Source organism: Diaphorina citri, unplaced genomic scaffold (genome assembly GCF_000475195.1).
Source record: "Diaphorina citri unplaced genomic scaffold, Diaci psyllid genome assembly version 1.1 scaffold74, whole genome shotgun sequence".
NCBI classification, from domain to species: Eukaryota; Metazoa; Arthropoda; class Insecta; order Hemiptera; family Psyllidae; genus Diaphorina; species Diaphorina citri.
This window is the reverse complement of record NW_007377511.1, coordinates 263,233-282,802: the sequence shown is the minus strand read 5'-3', so window position 1 is coordinate 282,802 and position 19,570 is coordinate 263,233. Positions and strand designations below refer to the sequence as shown.

The window sequence follows — 19,570 nt, the reverse complement described above, 5'->3', positions numbered from 1 at the left end:
AACCTTATCCCTTCAGGATAAAATCCGGCCCGAGTGGGAATCGAACCCGCTACCTAGCGCCTTAAAGGCAGACGGTCTAACAACCAAGCTATCTAGGCTGGCTAACCCTATAACTCTAAATTCCGTAAAATTTGGAAACTCTCTGCTCCTATAATACCTTCTATCTTGTAAACTGACTTCAATCAAATCCTGACATAAGGTGTCAGGTCATTGTTACCCGTAATGTCTCCCTAAGGATTTCCTACCTAGTCTCTACGTCTACTTTACCTATGTAGGTAATTCTGATGGTCTCAATCTCCTGCCCCATGCTCTAACCTCAAACTGTGACCTGCTCCAACCATTGTGATCTATTGTGAAAGTTTCGCCTACTGCTATAACTCTAAATTCCGTAAAATTTGGAAACTCTCTGCTCCTATAATACCTTCTATCTTGTAAACTGACTTCAATCAAATCCTGACACAAGGCGTCAGGTCATTGTTACCCGTAATGTCTCCCTAGGGATTTCCTACCTAGTCTCTACGTCTACTTTACCTATGTAGGTAATTCTGATGGTCTCAATCTCCTGCTCCATGCTCTAACCTCAAATTGTGACCTGCTCCAACCATTGTGATCTATTGTGAAAGTTTCGCCTACTGAAAAATGCATACGCGTTCCCTTCGGTCTCCGTTCTTCCCCTCTATCTTTCTCTCTTCTCTTCTTCTCCTTCTTTTTTTCTTCTTTTTCTTTTTCTCCTCCTCCTTCTTTCCCTCTTTCTCCTACTCTTCTTCTTCTTCCTCTCCTTCTTCGTCTTCTTCTTCCTCTCTCTTCCTTCTCCTTTTCGTCTTCATCGTCCTCCTCCTCTTTCTTCTTCTTCCTCCTTCTCTTATTCTTCTACTCTTTCTCCACTCTCCTTCGCGCTATCCCATTGTATTTTCTTGACCAAATAAACATGACGTCCCTAGCCCTTGGTTTCTTTCTTCTAAAAATAAGAAATGAAAATATTGAAGTCCCCCACGTTGTGTAGGACACGGATACCTAAAAAAAATAGAGTGGATGGAGGAATGAACCATAGTCCGCAACACATAGTCAATGCCGTCGATCGACGAGGTGAAGAGATGAATATATGTTGTCGAGGCAATGGACAGTTCAGTCGACATCGATCAATCTCGATTGCCGGCATCAACTATTTGTGGACACAGCTTAATAATACAATATTCTGACAACGCAATAATGCTATAAATTTATCACGACATAAAATTGACAATCCTACATACCTTCATCACCTCAAAAACAGGAGAATACTCCCTTTTATCACCTCTTAAGGTATGTCCACACATAATCGACCGGCCGTTGATAGAGGTCGACTGAATCGTCCACTGCCTCGACAACATAGTTTCACCTCGTTAATTGACAGCCAGTCAACTATGTTTGATACATCCAATAGACCAGACATGCACTTCAAAACTATGTTTAGATAAACTTGTGATCGTGCAGGTAGGAGACGCCCTCTAGGATTTGTTTCATGTAGAACCGAGTCTCGGGCTCAGTGATCGCTTTCCGACGTCTGTGAATTTGAAAGAAAGAAATTAAAGCTCAGAAAACCTTACGGATTTTCCCTCCCTAGTAGGTACGACTTGATGTCTGGCTGGGGGACTTCAAACAGGGATGTTTGTGATGAACTGGACTTGTGATGGTAAGTAATGGACGGATGGATTTTTACCGATGTTTACTTAAAATGGGTAGACATCATGTTGAAGGTCAATAATTCGTTGTTGAAGGTCCCTTAGGTATAAACAGGGAGTATACCAGCCTGAATTTCCCTTGGTAAAGAAATAGCAAAGGTTGAGTGCGAAGGGCATCCACTCGTAAAATTTTAGTAGCCAAAACCAAATGTCAGCCCAAGAGCAATCACCCTAATCTATCTAGGGGGTGACGAAAAACTCCGACCCCGTCTGAACACGGGAAAAGGCGAGAAAGAAGAAGTAAGTAGAACAATAACACCGCCATCATCGTCAGTTTCCTTGAAAAAGTCCACGGAGATGGACGAAACTCGAGTCGGATAAGATCAAAACCGGAACGTGTATCCATTGTATCATAAAAAGGTAATACGTTTTGTAGTTACCTATTTCATAACTTTAAAAAGTACCAGCACTAAACCTACTGTTATTGATGCGTTGAGGATAAAATTCCGAGCCCAAGCTCTCTGATTACCAGACCAATTTCTTGACACTACCGATATAGGTTTTACTCGTAAAAATACTCACTTATAAAGCCTGCGTTGCACTCTGATTGAAGTCAGGCAAAAATGTCTGTGTGACATTTATGAGTTTAAAAGTATAAAATGTGATCCTTTTAAAAATAGGTATTTGTTTTATTAGGTAGGTAGGTAGGTACTTTCTTTTAATCTCCATATAGCCATATACTCCATATCTCCATATGCAGATCCAATTAGGTACCTACTCGTGGCGTGTCTCTTCAGAACACCTTCATCTATCCTTGAATTATTAAGATAAGCTGCTTTAATGACACTTTGAAATGAGTTTTTAGCAGCTTTCTTAATGGTCAAAGTTTTGGACTTGACTTCGAGCTAGGTACCAAGGTTGCCTTTTTTCTTCCTAGACTATCTCGTCGGAGAAATCCAAGTGAACTTTGTATATCTTTTGATTGTTTTCAGTGGAAATCGCGTTCGATGGAGTTCTCAACGAGGGATTGTCTGGATTCTACAGAAGCAGTTATACCAACAAGGAAACCAACGCCACAGAGTAAGTTGATTGTTATTTAGTTATCATTCACCATCAGGGGAAATGGCTCAATATTTAAAGTTCTTCCACTCTAACTACTCTCTCTCTCTCTCTCTCCCCCCTCCCTCTCTCTCTCAGTGTCAAGAAATTACAAACAAAGAGCAAAATTATTGTCTAGGGCAATCTCTTCCATTCAACTCCATTTCCTCTGTTTCGTTTCTCCAGATGGTTAGCCACCACTCAGTTCGAGTCCATAGACGCCCGCCGTGCGTTCCCATGTTTTGATGAACCAGCTATGAAATCCACCTTCACCATCAGTCTGGGACATCCTAAGAAGTTGACCTCCATCAGTAACATGCCCCTGGAGAGAAGTGAAGACATGTAAGTTGAGGACACTTTGGTTATTTGGGATTATTGACCAGTTTGTAAGAGGTTTGATGGAGGGAACTGTGACTGCTAAGGTCTTATACTCCCGAAATTAGAAGTTGACCTCCATCAGTAACATGCCCCTGGAGAGAAGTGAAGACATGTAAGTTGAGGACACTTTGGGTATTTGGGATAATTGACCGGTTTGTAAGAGGTTTGATAGAGGGAACTTGAGTATTTGGGGTAATTGACCAGTTTGTAAGAGGTTTGATGGAGGGAACTGTGACTGCTAAGGTCTTATACTCCCGAAATCGAAGAGAGAAGGACGACAGGACAGGAGAAAGTCAGTCGGTCCGAGAATGAACCTTATCTGTTTTCGATGAAGTTCGCCCTTTTGCGGGTTTAGTTATTACCTATTACCAAGTATGTACTTATAGTTATAAGTCTCGTGAGATGAACCTAATATGTTCTCTTTGTTCGTACTCACAAAGTCTGACTGTGTGCTAGGCCATCCACTTACACTGAGACCACGGACCACGGTCTGTCAGATGGTATCAGCATGAGTGGCTGACAGTAGATGTGTCTATAGTCTATCTATACCCATGTTCGTTCACGTACGAGTATCTGGTAACTTATATCATCGTCCATTCACTATTACCTAATCCTCTGATTCTCACATCCACTATTTTCAGATCCACAAAGCCTGGCTGGGTGTTGGATGTGTTCCAGAAGTCAGTACCCATGTCCACTTACCTGGTAACATCTATATCACCTCCACTAACTATTACCTAATCCTCTGATTCTCACATCCACTATTTTCAGATCCACAAAGCCTGGCTGGGTGTTGGATGTGTTCCAGAAGTCAGTACCCATGTCCACTTACCTGGTAACATCTCTCCACTAACTATTACCTAACCCTCTGATTCTCACATCCACTATTTTCAGATCCACAAAGCCTGGCTGGGTGTTGGATGTGTTCCAGAAGTCAGTACCCATGTCCACTTACCTGGTAACATCTATCATCTCCACTAACTATTACCTAATCCTCTGATTCTCACATCCACTATTTTCAGATCCACAAAGCCTGGCTGGGTGTTGGATGTGTTCCAGAAGTCAGTACCCATGTCCACTTACCTGGTAGCCTTCATCATCTCCGATTTCACCTTCAGACAATCCAACACTTCCAATCCCGACTTGAGCCGAGTGCAGTTCCGAACCTGGGCACGACGTGACGTCATAGATCAGGTACGTGATTATTATTTCATTCTAAACGTCACGTCAGCTCCCATGGCGTGGTGGTCACTGCACAAAGGATACTCGGGTTCGGTTCCCGGCGGTGTAAAAAAAATTTCATCATGCCGGTAGCCTTCATCATCTCCGATTTCACGTTCAGACAATCCAACACTTCCAATCCCGACTTGAGCCGAGTGCAGTTCCGAACCTGGGCAAGACGTGACGTCATAGATCAGGTACGTGATTATTATTTCATTCTAAACGTCACGTCAGCTCCGATGGCGTGGTGGTCACTGCACAAAGGATACTCGGGTTCGGTTCCCGGCGGTGTAAAAAAAATTTCATCATGCTAATGATCGATTCCGTGACTGGCTGTTGAGGGGCCCACTCAGCCTCGTGAGGAAAATGAGTAGCTATTATTCAAGAACCAGAACACACGTAGCGATGCTTAAGTGCCTACTCTGTTCCTGGTTACTCATGCTTCGAACTAATATTGGTCTGCTCCTCTGGTAAAATTCCAACTATGCGGTCCGCCAATTGCCGACCGTTGCTCTACAGAGTCTATGTATAATAGTATTGTGTGATTCATAAGATTCTTAACTGAATTTGAAACGCAATTGACTCATTTTTTGACCTTCATAAGTAGGTACATATATTATTTGACTCACAGGTGGACTTTGCCGCGGAAGCAGGGCCGGAGTTCCTGAACTTCTTCGAGCGCTATTTCAACATTCGCTACCCGCTCCCCAAGCAGGACATGGTGGCCATCCCTAGCCTCGTGAGGACAATTTGATCGAGTAGCGACCAGTGGCGGCATTACCAGAGTAAAATGATGATTCGAGTAGATGCAAATTATGCCCCACCCATATTTATGAACAAAATGCTGGCTCTTAAGTTCGTGCCAAGCATAGTCTCAAGGCATTTGATTGGTCAATTTTGACTTGAGACTGATCTAAGAACGATCATTCTTGTTCATAAATACGAGTGTTAAGTGTGCATTGAGCAACTAAGATACGTATATCAACTATCACCTACAACTCTATTCATCCAATGTCCTTATTCCTCAGATTCATCGATATTAGATATCGCTCTTATCTTGACGATACAAACGGTCAAGGTACTCGACTGACGAGCAGGAGGTCGCGGGTTTGAGTCTGGGTCGAGGCAAAGACTTTGGCCTCGGTTGGTTACGACAGGTTTCTTTAGTCTCATGGTCGAAAGGTAGCAATTTAATTGTAAAGTGATTGAGCAAAACTTATTTTGCCATATTTTTTAGTGATTCAAGGGAGGTAGGTCTATAGATAAAATGATAAGAAGATGAGTACTTTTTCACACTGAGGTAACACATCGCAAGTAGCGAGTCGCAAGATGCTACTGCTTACGTCCTGAATCTTGTTCAAAGAAACATGAACTTTCATATTGGAGTTACTTGTTTCCAGGGTTCAAGTAGCAACATATATCCTCAGTGAGGAAGGTTTCATTTGAAATAATGGTCTGGTCTTTGAAGATGCATGCTACGTAGCATCTTGCGACTTGCTACTTGCGACGTGTTACCTCAGTGTGAAAGCCGCCTTAGACCTGACATCTGATAAATAAATATTATCTGTTCCATGTGTTGAAGTAACACTGTTACTTGTTTCCAGGGTTCAAGTAGCAACATGTATCCTCAGTGAGGAAGGTTTCATTTGAAATAATGGTCTCGTCTTTGAAGATGCATGCTACGTAGCATCTTGCGACTTGCTACTTGCGACGTGTTACCTCAGTGTGAAAGCCGCCTTAGATCTGACATCTGATAAATAAATATTATCTGTTCCACCCTCTATTTCAGTTGCTTTGTCTCAAGGAGACTCCACACTTGGTACTTCACATGAACAACCTCACTCTGGACCACTCTGGTATCACTCGTCTGGTCAAATACGGGGTAGACAATCCATCCCAGGAACTGACACCGGTACACCCTGTAACACACAAGTACGATGTTGAGAATGAGATCTACACGGCGCTCCGGGAATTTTTTAGCCCGTAGTTTATTCGATCGTGATTAAAGAAAAACCATGTAATAAAGAAAATCAGTACCTATGTACCTACCTGATTTGTTTTACTACACGGCGACTTTCGGCACACCCTTTATTTATAACCAGGAATATACAGGTGAGAGCTCTAAAAGACGATAAGTTCGATGTTTTCTAGATATAATCGTTCAATTCCAAAGTCTAAAAATTTACAATATTCTATGAGTCTTATCGTCCCGAAATCGAAGAGAGAAGGAAAACATGATAGCAGAAAGCCCGCCGTTCCGAGAACGAACCTTATCCGTTCAGGATAAAATCCGGCCCGAGTGGGAATCGAACCCGCGACCTAGCGCTTACAAGGTAGACGGTCTAACAACCAAGCTAACTACACGGCGACTTTCGGCACACCCTTTATTTATAACCAGGAATATACAGGTGAGAGCTCTAAAAGACGATAAGTTCGATGTTTTCTATTAGATATAATCATTCAATTCCAAAGTCTAAAAATTTACAATATTCTATGGGTCTTATCGTCCCGAAATCGAAGAGAGAAGGAAAACATGATAGGAGAAAGCCAGCCGTTCCGAGAACAAACCTTATCCCTTCAGGATAAAATCCGGCCCGAGTGGGAATCGAACCCGCTACCTAGCGCCTTAAAGGCAGACGGTCTAACAACCAAGCTATCTAGGCTGGCTAACCCTATAACTCTAAATTCCGTAAAATTTGGAAACTCTCTGCTCCTATAATACCTTCTATCTTGTAAACTGACTTCAATCAAATCCTGACATAAGGTGTCAGGTCATTGTTACCCGTAATGTCTCCCTAGGGATTTCCTACCTAGTCTCTACGTCTACTTTACCTATGTAGGTAATTCTGATGGTCTCAATCTCCTGCTCCATGCTCTAACCTCAAATTGTGACCTGCTCCAACCATTGTGATCTATTGTGAAAGTTTCGCCTACTGAAAAATGCATACGCGTTCCCTTCGGTCTCCGTTCTTCCCCTCTATCTTTCTCTCTTCTCTTCTTCTCCTTCTTTTTTTTCTTCTTCTTCTTTTTCTCCTCCTCCTTCCTTCCCTCTTTCTCCTACTCTTCTTCTTTTTCCTCTCCTTCTTCGTCTTCTTCTTCTTCCTTCTCCTTCTTCGTCTTCTTCTTCCTCTCTCTTCCTTCTCCTTTTCGTCTTCATCGTCCTCCTCCTCCTCCCGCCTACTGAAAAATGCATACGCGTTCCCTTCGGTCTCCGTTCTTCCCCTCTATCTTTCTCTCTTCTCTTCTTCTCCTTCTTTTTTTTTCTTCTTCTTCTTCTTTTTCTCCTCCTCCTTCTTTCCCTCTTTCTCCTACTCTTCTTCTTCCTCCTCTCCTTCTTCATCTTCTTCTTCCTCTCTCTTCCTTCTCCTTTTCGTCTTCATCGTCCTCCTCCTCTTTCTTCTTCTTCCTCTCCTTCTTCGTCTTCTTCTACATTTCTCCTTTTTTTCTTCTTCTTCCTCTCTCTTCCTTCTCCTTTTCGTCTTCATCGTCCTCCTCCTCTTTCTTCTTCTTCCTCCTTCTCTTATTCTTCTACTCTTTCTCCACTCTCCTTCGCGCTATCCCATTGTATTTTCTTGACCAAATAAACATTACGTCCCTTGCCCTTAGTTTCTTTCTTTTAAAAATAAGAAATGAAAATATTGAAGTCCCCCACGTTGTGTAGGACACGGATACCTGCAAACTTACAGGCCAGCCTAGTTAGCTTAGTTGGTAGTGCGTCTGCCTTGTAAGCGCTAGGCCGCGGGTTCGATTCCCGCCCGGGGCGTTGAGGAGAGGGTACAGGCCGAGTACAAAGCTTGGAAGTCCAGCCGAGACCTCAACGCTTATGTGTGAGTATGGAGATCCTAACCCCCCCCAGGTTTATAAGACAAGATCCATCAAAACCCGGTGTCTCATAGACGTTAGCATTTGTGCTTGCGCAGAAGATCAAAGTTCCTTTCAACATGACTACGTAGAACCAAAAATAATAGAATAGAATATACCGTGTTTACCCTGCTGGGATAGGACTGAAAAGTCCCTTTATCCCCGCAGTCTAACCAAGGTCTTATATGTATATTTTGACATATTATGGGGAACACAGTTTGCTCCTCTTGGTCTTCCCCCTTCCCCTGCCATGATAACGCGACGTGATTCGCGACGGAAGGCGTAACCCCCTTCATGATAAAAGTGTTGATTTCAAAAATATGGCAATCAGTAAGTCCTTTTCATCTGTCCATCCCAATAAACAAAGATGTCAAATGGAGTAAAAGAATGTAAAAGTGCTCGGTCAAGTTCTTGATTGGACTACTTGGCCGTCCTTCCACACACTCCAGAATGATTTGTTGATTGGACTTTTATTTACTTACTTTCCTTGTCCGGATCAGCGATAATCGATTGGACTATTTTCTTGATTGGACTACTTGGCCGTCCTTCCACACACTCCAGAATGATTTGTTGATTGGACTTTTATTTACTTACTTTCCTTGTCCGGATCATCGATTGGACTATTTTGTGTTTCAGAGAGTCTGCTCTTCTGTTCGATGATGTCCGTTCGTCTATTCACAATGAGTACTCCATCGCCAACACGATTGCCCATGAGTTGGCTCACCAGTGGTTTGGCAACCTGGTCACGATGAAATGGTGGACCGACTTGTGGCTCAACGAGGGATTTGCCACCTACATGGCTGCTCAGGCTCTCAATGATGTGAGTATTGAACTTTGAAAGGTCTGTTTGGGACATGAACTTCTCACTCTAAACTAGAGGTAGAGAAGTTGACCTCCATCAGTAACATGCCCCTGGAGAGAAGTGAAGACATGTAAGTTGAGGACACTTTGGGTATTTGGGATAATTGACCAGTTTGTAAGAGGTTTGATAGAGGGAACTTGAGTATTTGAGGTAATTGACCAGTTTTAAGAGGTTTGATGGAGGGAACTAGTTTGTAAGAGGTTTGATAGAGGGAACTTGAGTATTTGAGGTAATTGACCAGTTTTAAGAGGTTTGATGGAGGGAACTATGACTGCTATACAGAGAAGATTCCTAGCGTTGCCCAACCTGAAGAAGGAGGACAGTTCACAATGCTGGTGGATCCCAATCACCCTCATGACGTCCAAGTCTGCTGACTTCTCCGATTCGAAACCAATATGGCTGCCATGTGATCAGCAGAAGTCAGCTGGAAAGCAGGACGACAGGACAGGAGAAAGTCAGTCGGTCCGAGAATGAACCTTATCTGTTTTCGATGAAGTTCGCCCTTTTGCGGGTTTAGTTATTACTTATTATCAAGTATGTACTTGTAGTTATAAGTCTCGTGAGATGAACCTAATATGTTCTCTTTGTCCACTATTTTGGAGCTTAGAGAGGAGATGGGAGAGTCTGGTAAGTTGAGGTGCTTTATCTGGTAGTTTTTCGTTCAGGGAATGTTTCCGTGGACTGTCATAATTCCGTTTGTTGTTTGTTTACAAATCTCCGGAAATTGACCATTAGGACATTTTCCTGGAGTTATATGTAAGTCTAAAATTTTACAATTTCTGTTCCTTTTTCCACCCATTTTATTGCAGACTGGCTCATCGTCAACAAGCAGATGACCGCTCTAGCCCGCTTCAACTATGATGACAATAACTGGGACCTAGCATTACCAGAGTAAAATGATGATTCGAGTAGATGCAAATTATGCCCCACCCATATTTATGAACAAAATGCTGGCTCTTAAGTTCGTGCTAAGCATAGTCTCAAGGCATTTGATTGGTCAATTTTGACTTGAGACTGATCTAAGAACGATCATTCTTGTTCATAAATACGAGTGTTAAGTGTGCATTGAGCAACTAAGATACGTATATCAACTATCACCTACAACTCTATTCATCCAATGTCCTTATTCCTCAGATTTATCGATATATTAGATATCGCTCTTATCTTGACGATACAAACGGTCAAGGTACTCGACTGACGAGCAGGAGGTCGCGGGTTTGAGTCTGGGTCGAGGCAAAGACTTTGGCCTCGGTTGGTTACGACAGGTTTCTTTAGTCTCATGGTCGAAAGGTAGCAATTTAATTGTAAAGTGATTGAGCAAAACTTATTTTGCCATATTTTTTAGTGATTCAAGGGAGGTAGGTCTATAGATAAAATGATAAGAAGATGAGTACTTTTCCTATAGTCAGGTTGTTTACAAATTTTAGTCTCAATTTGTACATTTTCTCTATTTTTTATTTATTTTTTAATGTCTATTTTATTACAGGTACCCTAATAGGTACCTATCTATTTTATTTTATTCTAATTAAAATAAATAAATAAATAAATCATGATTTATTTGTGGTAAAGCTGAGAGCTTCTTCACAATTTTGGTAGATATCACAGCATTACTAAGAGCCTCCTGTACAATTTCTGACTTATCTTTAATTTTTCTTTTTACTCTGGTAATGCCGCCACTAGTCGCTACTCGAATAAAGTAGCTACTCAATTGTCCTCACGAGGCTGAGTGCACCCCGAACTCCAAGCACAGAGCCGAAAAAAGCCTCGGCCCCGCCGGGAATCGAACCCGGAACTCCTGCGTGCAAGCCTAGTGTGATACCCACTCGGCCACGGAGGTTGCTTATTTTATTATTTTTGGTTTCAAATTCATACCTAGTCGGCAGGTGGTATTAACGGTTTGATACTTGTCTTCTCAGCACGGAGTCCTGGAATCGTGACACTAAATCGTTATCTAAAATCTAGCCTATATTACCTACCTGACCGACTAGGTAGGTAACTATTTTAGGTATCCTGTGGTATCCATAGTCGAAAATTTGGTATCATGTTTATATTCAACGGAGCTTTTTTTTTACATAAATTAACATAATCTAAACAACTTAGGTACCTAATAGGTAGATATAATAAATGATGGCTTTGAAAGCTGTGAATTGTATAAATTAATAATATTTAATGTCCATAGAGTCAAAGAAGTTCAAGTTCAAATCTGAGGTGAAACATTTTATCCAGCTAGGAGCTATTCTACAATACAAAATACAAGTTCAATGAACTGTATTTTTTGGCTCCGAAGATACTGTAAGCTGTAAGGCATAGGGCTCAACAATCTCAACATCTCAACAACTAATAATTAATAAATAATCAAATGTCCAAGTCTTGAATTTAACCGATTCAGTCAAAATAAATAGGTACCTATACCTAGGATCGAGTATTGACGGGCAGTTCGTCTACAGAAAAATAAAAGTAAAACACCTATATATTACCTATGAAAAGTAAAGTGACGAACTTTAAAGGCCGGGACAAGCCAGCCTAATTAGACTGGAGCTTAGTGCGTCTGCCTTCTAAGTGCTAGGTCGCGGGTTCGATGTGTGCACCGACGCGACGTTAATACTTAGACCTGACATCTGATAAATAATTACATTATCTGTTCCACGGCCATCCCTGATTTCAGTGCCGGGGCTATGGAGAACTGGGGCCTCATTACGTACAGGTAATCCAGTGGCTTTCTGGCCGTCCAAGGGGTTTTTATTCCCAACCTTTCCAATACCGTGAAAGTCGTGAAACCAAGACTAGACCTGCCCTCAAGCCTAGTGATACCTGCTCAGGCTCTCAATGATGTGAGTATTGAACTTTGAAAGGTCTGTTTGGGACATGAACTTCTCACTCTAAACTAGAGGTAGAGGTAGGTACATATAAATGATTGTATGATGTGTAGAGAATGAGTGAGTAAGAAGAACAACTCTTTTCAGTCAACTAGTCAGATATTAAGTCAGGTCGTAATAAGTCATATCCTAACATTCCTGCTTAAGTGCCTACTCTGTTCCTGGTTACTCATGCTTCGAACTAATATTGGTCTGCTCCTCTGGTAAAATTCCAACTATGCGGTCCGCCAATTGCCGACCGTTGCTCTACAGAGTCTATGTATAATAGTATTGTGTGATTCATAAGATTCTTAACTGAATTTGAAACGCAATTGACTCATTTTTTGACCTTCATAAGTAGGTACATATATTATTTGACTCACAGGTGGACTTTGCCGCGGAAGCAGGGCCGGAGTTCCTGAACTTCTTCGAGCGCTATTTCAACATTCGCTACCCGCTCCCCAAGCAGGACATGGTGGCCATCCCTGATTTCAGTGCCGGGGCTATGGAGAACTGGGGCCTCATTACGTACAGGTAATCCAGTGGCTTTCTGGCCGTCCAAGGGGTTTTTATTCCCAACCTTTCCAATACCGTGAAAGTCGTGAAACCAAGACTAGACCTGCCCTCAAGCCTAGTGATACCCCACTCGGGCAAGGAGGCTTTAAGAATCACGGTAAAACAAACCAGGTGAACTAAATGGAAAGTTGTCTAGTTGAAAGTTATCTGGAAGGAATTTTGAGGATGTTCTGACAGTAGAATATTATGAACAAGGTAAAAACTGTGATGAATTGACAGGAAAAAATTCTCAAGAAAGAGAGCAGTCACATGTAACAGTAGCAGAAGATGTAGGTGGAGAGGAAATACTCATTGACATTGACGAGTGGGTACAATGGTACATCCAGACGGGAGTTGCGGGGATGGAAGTGGGTACAGAGTTCAGATTTAGAATAGGAAGTAGAAGCCAGGAGGAGTGATGGTGGGTAGAGGTTACTAGGATGAGAGTGGGTAGTAGGTACAGAATTCAAAATAATGAAACAGAGTACATTAGACGGTCCCGCGGGACAGAAGGTACCTATCTGGCAGAAAATATTTTGCGAACAACAAACAGGAAGACATATTTTTTCCCCCAACGTTCCATCTCGCTCTTTTTCTTCTTTCTTTTTCTCCTCCTCCTCCTCCTCTTCTTCTTCTCCTCCTCCTCCCTCTTCCCCTTCCTCTTCTTCTTCGTCTTCTATTCCTCCTACTTCTTCCTTGTCTTCTTCTTCTTCTTCTTCTTTCCTTTCTTCTTCTTCGTTTCTCTTTTAATTATTTAGACAGACGAAATGGTGTGTCGGTACAAAATGAAATGGCTTTCAGAGCCTTCAGTTGATGACGGCGAAAGAAGCTGGGGAGGTAGGTACATATCGAAATATCTGGGTATGTACATACCTGGGCCTGGGACCTGGGTTACCTATTGTTTTCATTTTTTGAAAGGCTGGAAAGATAGGTGCAAAGGCTCGTAAGTTATAGTAATGTAGGTAGGTACCTATATTATCACAAGTCTGACACTTCATTTTCTACTTTCAAATATTTTTGTAAAGGCAAGTTTGACGAAATATCCGACAGAGGGCATTTTCGGCGCCTCCCCTCTTTGACTCACCTCCTAGACGCGGGGACTTTTAAGATGAAGTTCTCCTAATGACCCCTAAGAAGGTCCTGAAGTTAGTTCTTGGCCTTTTTTCAAAGCACTCTAGAATGATTTGTTGATTGGACGACAGAGGGCATTTTCGGCGCCTCCCCTCTTTGACTCACCTCCTAGACGCGGGGACTTTTAAGATGAAGTTCTCCTAATGACCCCTAACAAGGTCCTGAACTCCTGAAGTTAATTCTTGGCCTTTTTTCAAAGCACTCTAGAATGATTTGTTGATTGGACTACTTGGCCGTCGTTCCACGCACTCCAGAATGATTTGTTGATTGGACTTTTATTTACTTACTTTCCTTGTCCGGATCATCGATAATCGATTGCGACTCACCTCCTAGACGCGGAGACTTTTAAGATTGAGTTCTCCTAATGACCCCTAACAAGGTCCTGAAGTTAGTTCTTGACCTTTTTTCAAAGCACTCTAGAATGATTTGTTGATTGGAGTACTTGGCCGTCCTTCCACGCACTCTAGAATGATTTGATGATTGGACTATTACTTACTTACTTTCCTTGTCCGGATCATCGATAATCGATTGGGGCCATCCCTGATTTCAGTGCCGGGGCTATGGAGAACTGGGGCCTCATTACGTACAGGTAATCCAGTGGCTTTCTGGCCGTCCAAGGGTTTTTTATTCCCAACCTCTCCAATACCGTGAAAGTCGTGAAACCAAGACTAGACCTGCCCTCAAGCCTAGTGATACCCACTCGGGCAAAGAGGCTTTAAGAATTGATTATTGAGATACTTATTGGGAAAAATCCTACAATGCTGCAGTGAGCACCAAAGTTGTGACATAATAACACAAAGAAATTGCATTTTACAATACCGTGAAAGTCGTGAAACCAAGACTAGACCTGCCCTCAAGCCTAGTGATACCCACTCGGGCAAGGAGGCTTTAAGAATCACGGTAAAACAAACCAGGTGAACTAAATGGAAAGTTGTCTAGTTGAAAGTTATCTAGAAGGAATTTTGAGGATGTTCTGACCGTAGAATATTATGAACAAGGTAAAAACTGTGATGAATTGACAGGAAAAAATTCTCAAGAAAGAGAGCAGTCACATTTAACAGTAGCAGAAGATGTAGGTGGGGTTAAGAATCACGGTAAAACAAACCAGGTGAACTAAATGGAAAGTTGTCTAGTTGAAAGTTATCTGGAAGGAATTTTGAGGATGTTCTGACAGTAGAATATTATGAACAAGGTAAAAACTGTGATGAATTGACAGGAAAAAATTCTCAAGAAAGAGAGCAGTCACATGTAACAGTAGCAGAAGATGTAGGTGGAGAGGAAATACTCATTGACATTGACGAGTGGGTACAATGGTACATCCAGACGGGAGTTGCGGGGATGAAAGTGGGTACAGAGTTCAGATTTAGAATAGGAAGTAGAAGCCAGGAGGAGTGATGGTGGGTAGAGGTTACTAGGATGAGAGTGGGTAGTAGGTACAGAATTCAAAATAATGAAACAGAGTACATTAGACGGTCCCGCGGGACAGAAGGTACCTATCTGGCAGAAAATATTTTGCGAACAACAAACAGGAAGACATATTTTTTCCCCCAAAGTTCCATCTCGCTCTTTTTCTTCTTTCTTTTTCTCCTCCTCCTCTTCTTCTTCTCCTCCTCCCTCTTCCCCTTCCTCTTCTTCGTCTTCTATTCCTCCTACTTCTTCCTTGTCTTCTTCTTCTTTCCTTTCTTCTTCTTCTTCTTCTTCTTCTTCTTCTTCTCATTAGACGGTCCCGCGGGACAGAAGGTACCTATCTGGCAGAAAATATTTTGCGAACAACAAACAGGAAGACATATTTTTTCCCCCAACGTTCCATCTCGCTCTTTTTCTTCTTTCTTTTTCTCCTCCTCCTCCTCCTCTTCTTCTTCTCCTCCTCCTCCCTCTTCCCCTTCCTCTTCTTCTTCGTCTTCTATTCCTCCTACTTCTTCCTTGTTATATTTTATGTATATTTTGACATATTATGGGGAACACAGTTTGCTCCCCTTGGTCTTCCCCCTTCCCCTGCCATGATAACGCGACGTGATTCACGACGGAAGGCGTAACCCCCTTCATGATAAAAGTGTTGATTTCAAAAATATGGCAATCAGTAAGTTTAGTCCTTTTCATTTGTCCATCCCAATAAACAAAGATTTCAAATGGAGTAAAAGAATGTAAAAGTGCTCGGTCAAGTTCCAACGCCGAAAACAGCACCATTCATTCCGCCTCATGCAAAACGTTCGTTTCGCGAACTCCAAGTATAAACCAAGTAGCGGTAAATTGTACCGTTTCCCTTGTTTTTTCCCTCTCAGGATTCCGGCTGATATGATGTACCTCACATACTGTGAGCAAGTCAAGAAGTCGTCGCAAGAAGAGTGGAATTTCCTCTACAACCGCTACCTGCACGCTGATACGCCCTCCGAGAAAATCAACCTTCTTCGCGCTCTAGGTAAGTCAAACGAGGTGTTTTCTAATGTCGGCAGATCACAAATACATAGAATAGAATAAGTAGATCAAAATATCCACTCAGATCGCAGAAGTTCAAGAAGAGTGGAATTTCCTCTACAACCGCTACCTGCACGCTGATACGCCCTCCGAGAAAATCAACCTTCTTCGCGCTCTAGGTAAGTCGAACTAGGTGTTTTCTAATGTCGGGAGATCACAAATACAAGACATAGAATAGAATAAGTAGATCAAAATATCCACTCAGATCGCAGAAGTTAAATAGGCTTCAATAACTACGACCGTAACACCCAAGGATAGACGGGTAGACGCAGGACGCTTCAATGGGCGAAAGACTTTTGGGCAGTTTTGGGAGAAGTTTATGAAGATGTACCTAAACGTGATTGACTCTGGTCTACAAGTTCGAACTCCTCTACTCTGACCGTCTGAACTGACATTGTGAGAGTGGTAAAATAGTGGGATTGTACAGTTGTATATTTCGGGGTTATGACTCACCGAGCCTATTGGTAACCCGTCGGAAATAGCGCAGATATTCGATGCCATCTCCTACAAGAAAGGTGAGTCATCCAGTTACGTGTAGGGGTGGATAATGCTCCTTTTCCGTGGAAAAGAAAAGCTCCTTTTTGTATTTAACCAAACTTCCTCGGTCTTGAAACTGTTTGATGTAGCCAGCGTTAACAATGTTGCATAACTACAACCGTAACACCCAAGGATAGACGGGTAGACGCAGGACGCTTCAATGGGCGAAAGACTTTTGGGAGATGTGAAATTTATGAAGGTGTACCTAAACGTGATTATTAACTCTGGTCTACAAGTTAGAACTCCTCTACTCTGGACGTCTGAACTGACATTGTGAGAGTGGTAAAATAGTGGGATTGTACAGTTGTACCTATATTTCGGGGTCATGAGTTTCATGACTCACCGAGGAGTCTGAACACTCTTGGGCATAATATAATATAAACACAGAATTTGGTAGCGACCTTTTCAAAAAGATTCACGAAATCTTGTCCTCAACAAAAACCCCCTCTTTCCAGGCTGTTCCAAAGACCCGTCCATTCTGAAGAACTACCTGTCGCTGGCGTTCGACAATCCAGAGCGCGAGGTTCGAACCCAGGACCTCAGCACTCTGTTCGCGTCCGTCGCTCACAATCCGGCCGGATATCAAGTGGCCAAAGACTATTTGTACGGAAATGTGGACAAGATCTACACACTGTACGGGCCGAAGAACCAGCAGATTGTCAAGTATTTGTCGCAGATCAGCAGCAAGATTATTACCGAGGATGAACTGAGAGAGGTAGGTGAAGTGGCGTGCGGCTGTTTGGACACAAAGAAGAACCAGCAGATTGTCAAGTATTTGTCGCAGATCAGCAGCAAGATCATTACCGAGGATGAACTGAGAGAGGTAGGTGAAGTGGCGAGTGGCTGTTTGGACACAATGCAGATCAGCAGCAAGATCATTACCGAGGATGAACTGAGAGAGGTAGGTGAAGTGGCGTGTGGCTGTTTGGACACAAATGCAACAAGAATAACAAGATCTTCTTATGCACATATGCAGATCAGCAGCAAGATCATTACCGAGGATGAACTGAGAGAGGTAGGTGAAGTGGCGTGTGGCTGTTTGGACACAAATGCAACAAGATCTTCTTATGCACATAGACAGATAGGCAAAAAATAGTACTCGACTAAACATGAACATAATAAGACAAACTTATATACACTGAGGAGAGGGTACAGGCCGAGTACAAAGCTTGGAAGTCCAGCCGAGACCTCAACGCTTATGTGTGAGTATGGAGATCCTAACCCCCCGGGTTTATAAGACAAGATCCATCAAAACCCGGTGTCTCATAGACGTTAGCATTTGTGCTTGCCCAGAAGATCAAAGTTCCTTTCAACATGACTACGTAGAACCAAAAATAATAGAATAGAATATACCGTGTTTACCCTGCTGGGATAGGACTGAAAAGTCTCTTTATCCCGGCAGTCTAACCAAGGTCTTATATGTATATTTTGACATATTATGGGGAACACAGTTTGCTCCCCTTGGTCTTCCCCCTTCCCCTGCCATGATAACGCGACGGAAGGCGTAACCCTCTTCATGATAAAAGTGTTGATTTCAAAAATATGGCAATCAGTAAGTCCTTTTCATTTATCCATCCCAACGTTGATTTCAAAAATATGGCAATCAGTAAGTCCTTTTCATCTGTCCATCCCAATAAACAAAGATGTCAAATGGAGTAAAAGAATGTAAAAGTGCTCGGTCAAGTTCCAAGTTCCAACGCCGAAAACAGCACCATTCATTCCGCCTCATGCAAAACGTTCGTTTCGCGAACTCCAAGTATAAACCAACTAGCGGTAAATTGTACCGATTCCCTTGTTTTTTCCCTCTCAGGATTCCGGCTGATATGATGTACCTCACATACTGTGAGCAAGTCAAGAAGTCGTCGCAAGAAGAGTGGAATTTCCTCTACAACCGCTACCTGCACGCTGATACGCCCTCCGAGAAAATCAACCTTCTTCGCGCTCTAGGTAAGTCAAACGAGGTGTTTTCTAATGTCGGCAGATCACAAATACATAGAATAGAATAAGTAGATCAAAATATCCACTCAGATCGCAGAAGTTCAAATAGGCTTCAATAACTACGACCGTAACACCCAAGGATAGACGGGTAGACGCAGGACGCTTCAATGGGCGAAAGACTTTTGGGCAGTTTTGGGAGAAGTTTATGGAACCTGCGAAAGGTCACAATCTTACCTCAAAACCTCAAACTTACCGATCTTTTCCTTTTTGTTTTCAGTTCAACGAAGTCAAGTCCAAGTACTACGACAAGTACCTGAAGCAATCCCAAATCCTTCTGCAGCAAGCCGAAGAAAATCCCATGATCAATCTACAATGGCACCGACACAACTTTGAGTTCGTATCCCAGCTGTTGGATGAAAAACAATTCCAAGTTCCCAAAGCTAACTGAAAATGTTATTATCTACATTTGCTTTAGATTGGTGAAGAAATGAGAAATCTCAATTTACTTAATACCTACACCTAATTGTTATTTTGCCTGTAGGATTTGTTTGAGTTGTTTGGTCTTATGGTAAGTAGTTGTATCTGACTGCGATGGAAATCAGGAATCGGTGTAAATGGTCGAGTTTTATTTCTGTTGATATCTTTAATTTTGACTACTTTAAAACGTGTCTGTGTAATTTGTATGTTTTTATATTCTTGTAATTTTATGTTATGTTATCAGAGAGGATTATTTTATTTTGAGATGCAACTTGTTTGAGAATTTGAGATGCTCACTAGCAATTCATTATCTATCACTCTATCAGTATTTTTCTCTTTTTTAGTAGGAGTCGATTTGTGTATTAGATTCACCATCTGACGGAAAGTTTTATTATTTTGATCTCAAAAACTTTTCGAAGGTAGGTTTTAGACCGTAAAAGTCTTCTCAAGTTGGTGGTAAACGCTATACCTGGTTGAAAATTTTATTTATTTCAGATGATTGTATGTTGTATGTATTTTTA

The 19,570-nt window shown here is 42.1% G+C and overlaps 1 protein-coding gene across 1 annotated transcript in view; it reads left to right on the top strand.

The window, feature by feature from the left end:
* The window catches only part of LOC113472375 (endoplasmic reticulum aminopeptidase 2-like), a 27,485-nt gene extending 8,055 nt beyond the window's left edge, over nucleotides 1-19,430 (top strand). Inside the window, exons 3-17 of the mRNA XM_026832111.1 lie at nucleotides 2,650-2,741; nucleotides 2,946-3,101; nucleotides 3,779-3,841; nucleotides 4,447-4,555; nucleotides 4,990-5,097; nucleotides 6,148-6,318; nucleotides 8,818-9,039; nucleotides 9,343-9,535; nucleotides 9,891-9,972; nucleotides 10,216-10,267; nucleotides 11,747-11,785; nucleotides 12,322-12,470; nucleotides 15,905-16,041; nucleotides 17,090-17,349; nucleotides 18,850-19,430. Of these exons, the coding sequence (XP_026687912.1) occupies nucleotides 2,650-2,741; nucleotides 2,946-3,101; nucleotides 3,779-3,841; nucleotides 4,447-4,555; nucleotides 4,990-5,097; nucleotides 6,148-6,318; nucleotides 8,818-9,039; nucleotides 9,343-9,535; nucleotides 9,891-9,972; nucleotides 10,216-10,267; nucleotides 11,747-11,785; nucleotides 12,322-12,470; nucleotides 15,905-16,041; nucleotides 17,090-17,349; nucleotides 18,850-19,020 (2,004 nt within the window). The 3' untranslated portion in view covers nucleotides 19,021-19,430. The remainder of the gene's footprint in view (nucleotides 1-2,649; nucleotides 2,742-2,945; nucleotides 3,102-3,778; nucleotides 3,842-4,446; nucleotides 4,556-4,989; nucleotides 5,098-6,147; nucleotides 6,319-8,817; nucleotides 9,040-9,342; nucleotides 9,536-9,890; nucleotides 9,973-10,215; nucleotides 10,268-11,746; nucleotides 11,786-12,321; nucleotides 12,471-15,904; nucleotides 16,042-17,089; nucleotides 17,350-18,849) is intronic.
* Nucleotides 19,431-19,570: the final 140 nt, after the last annotated feature.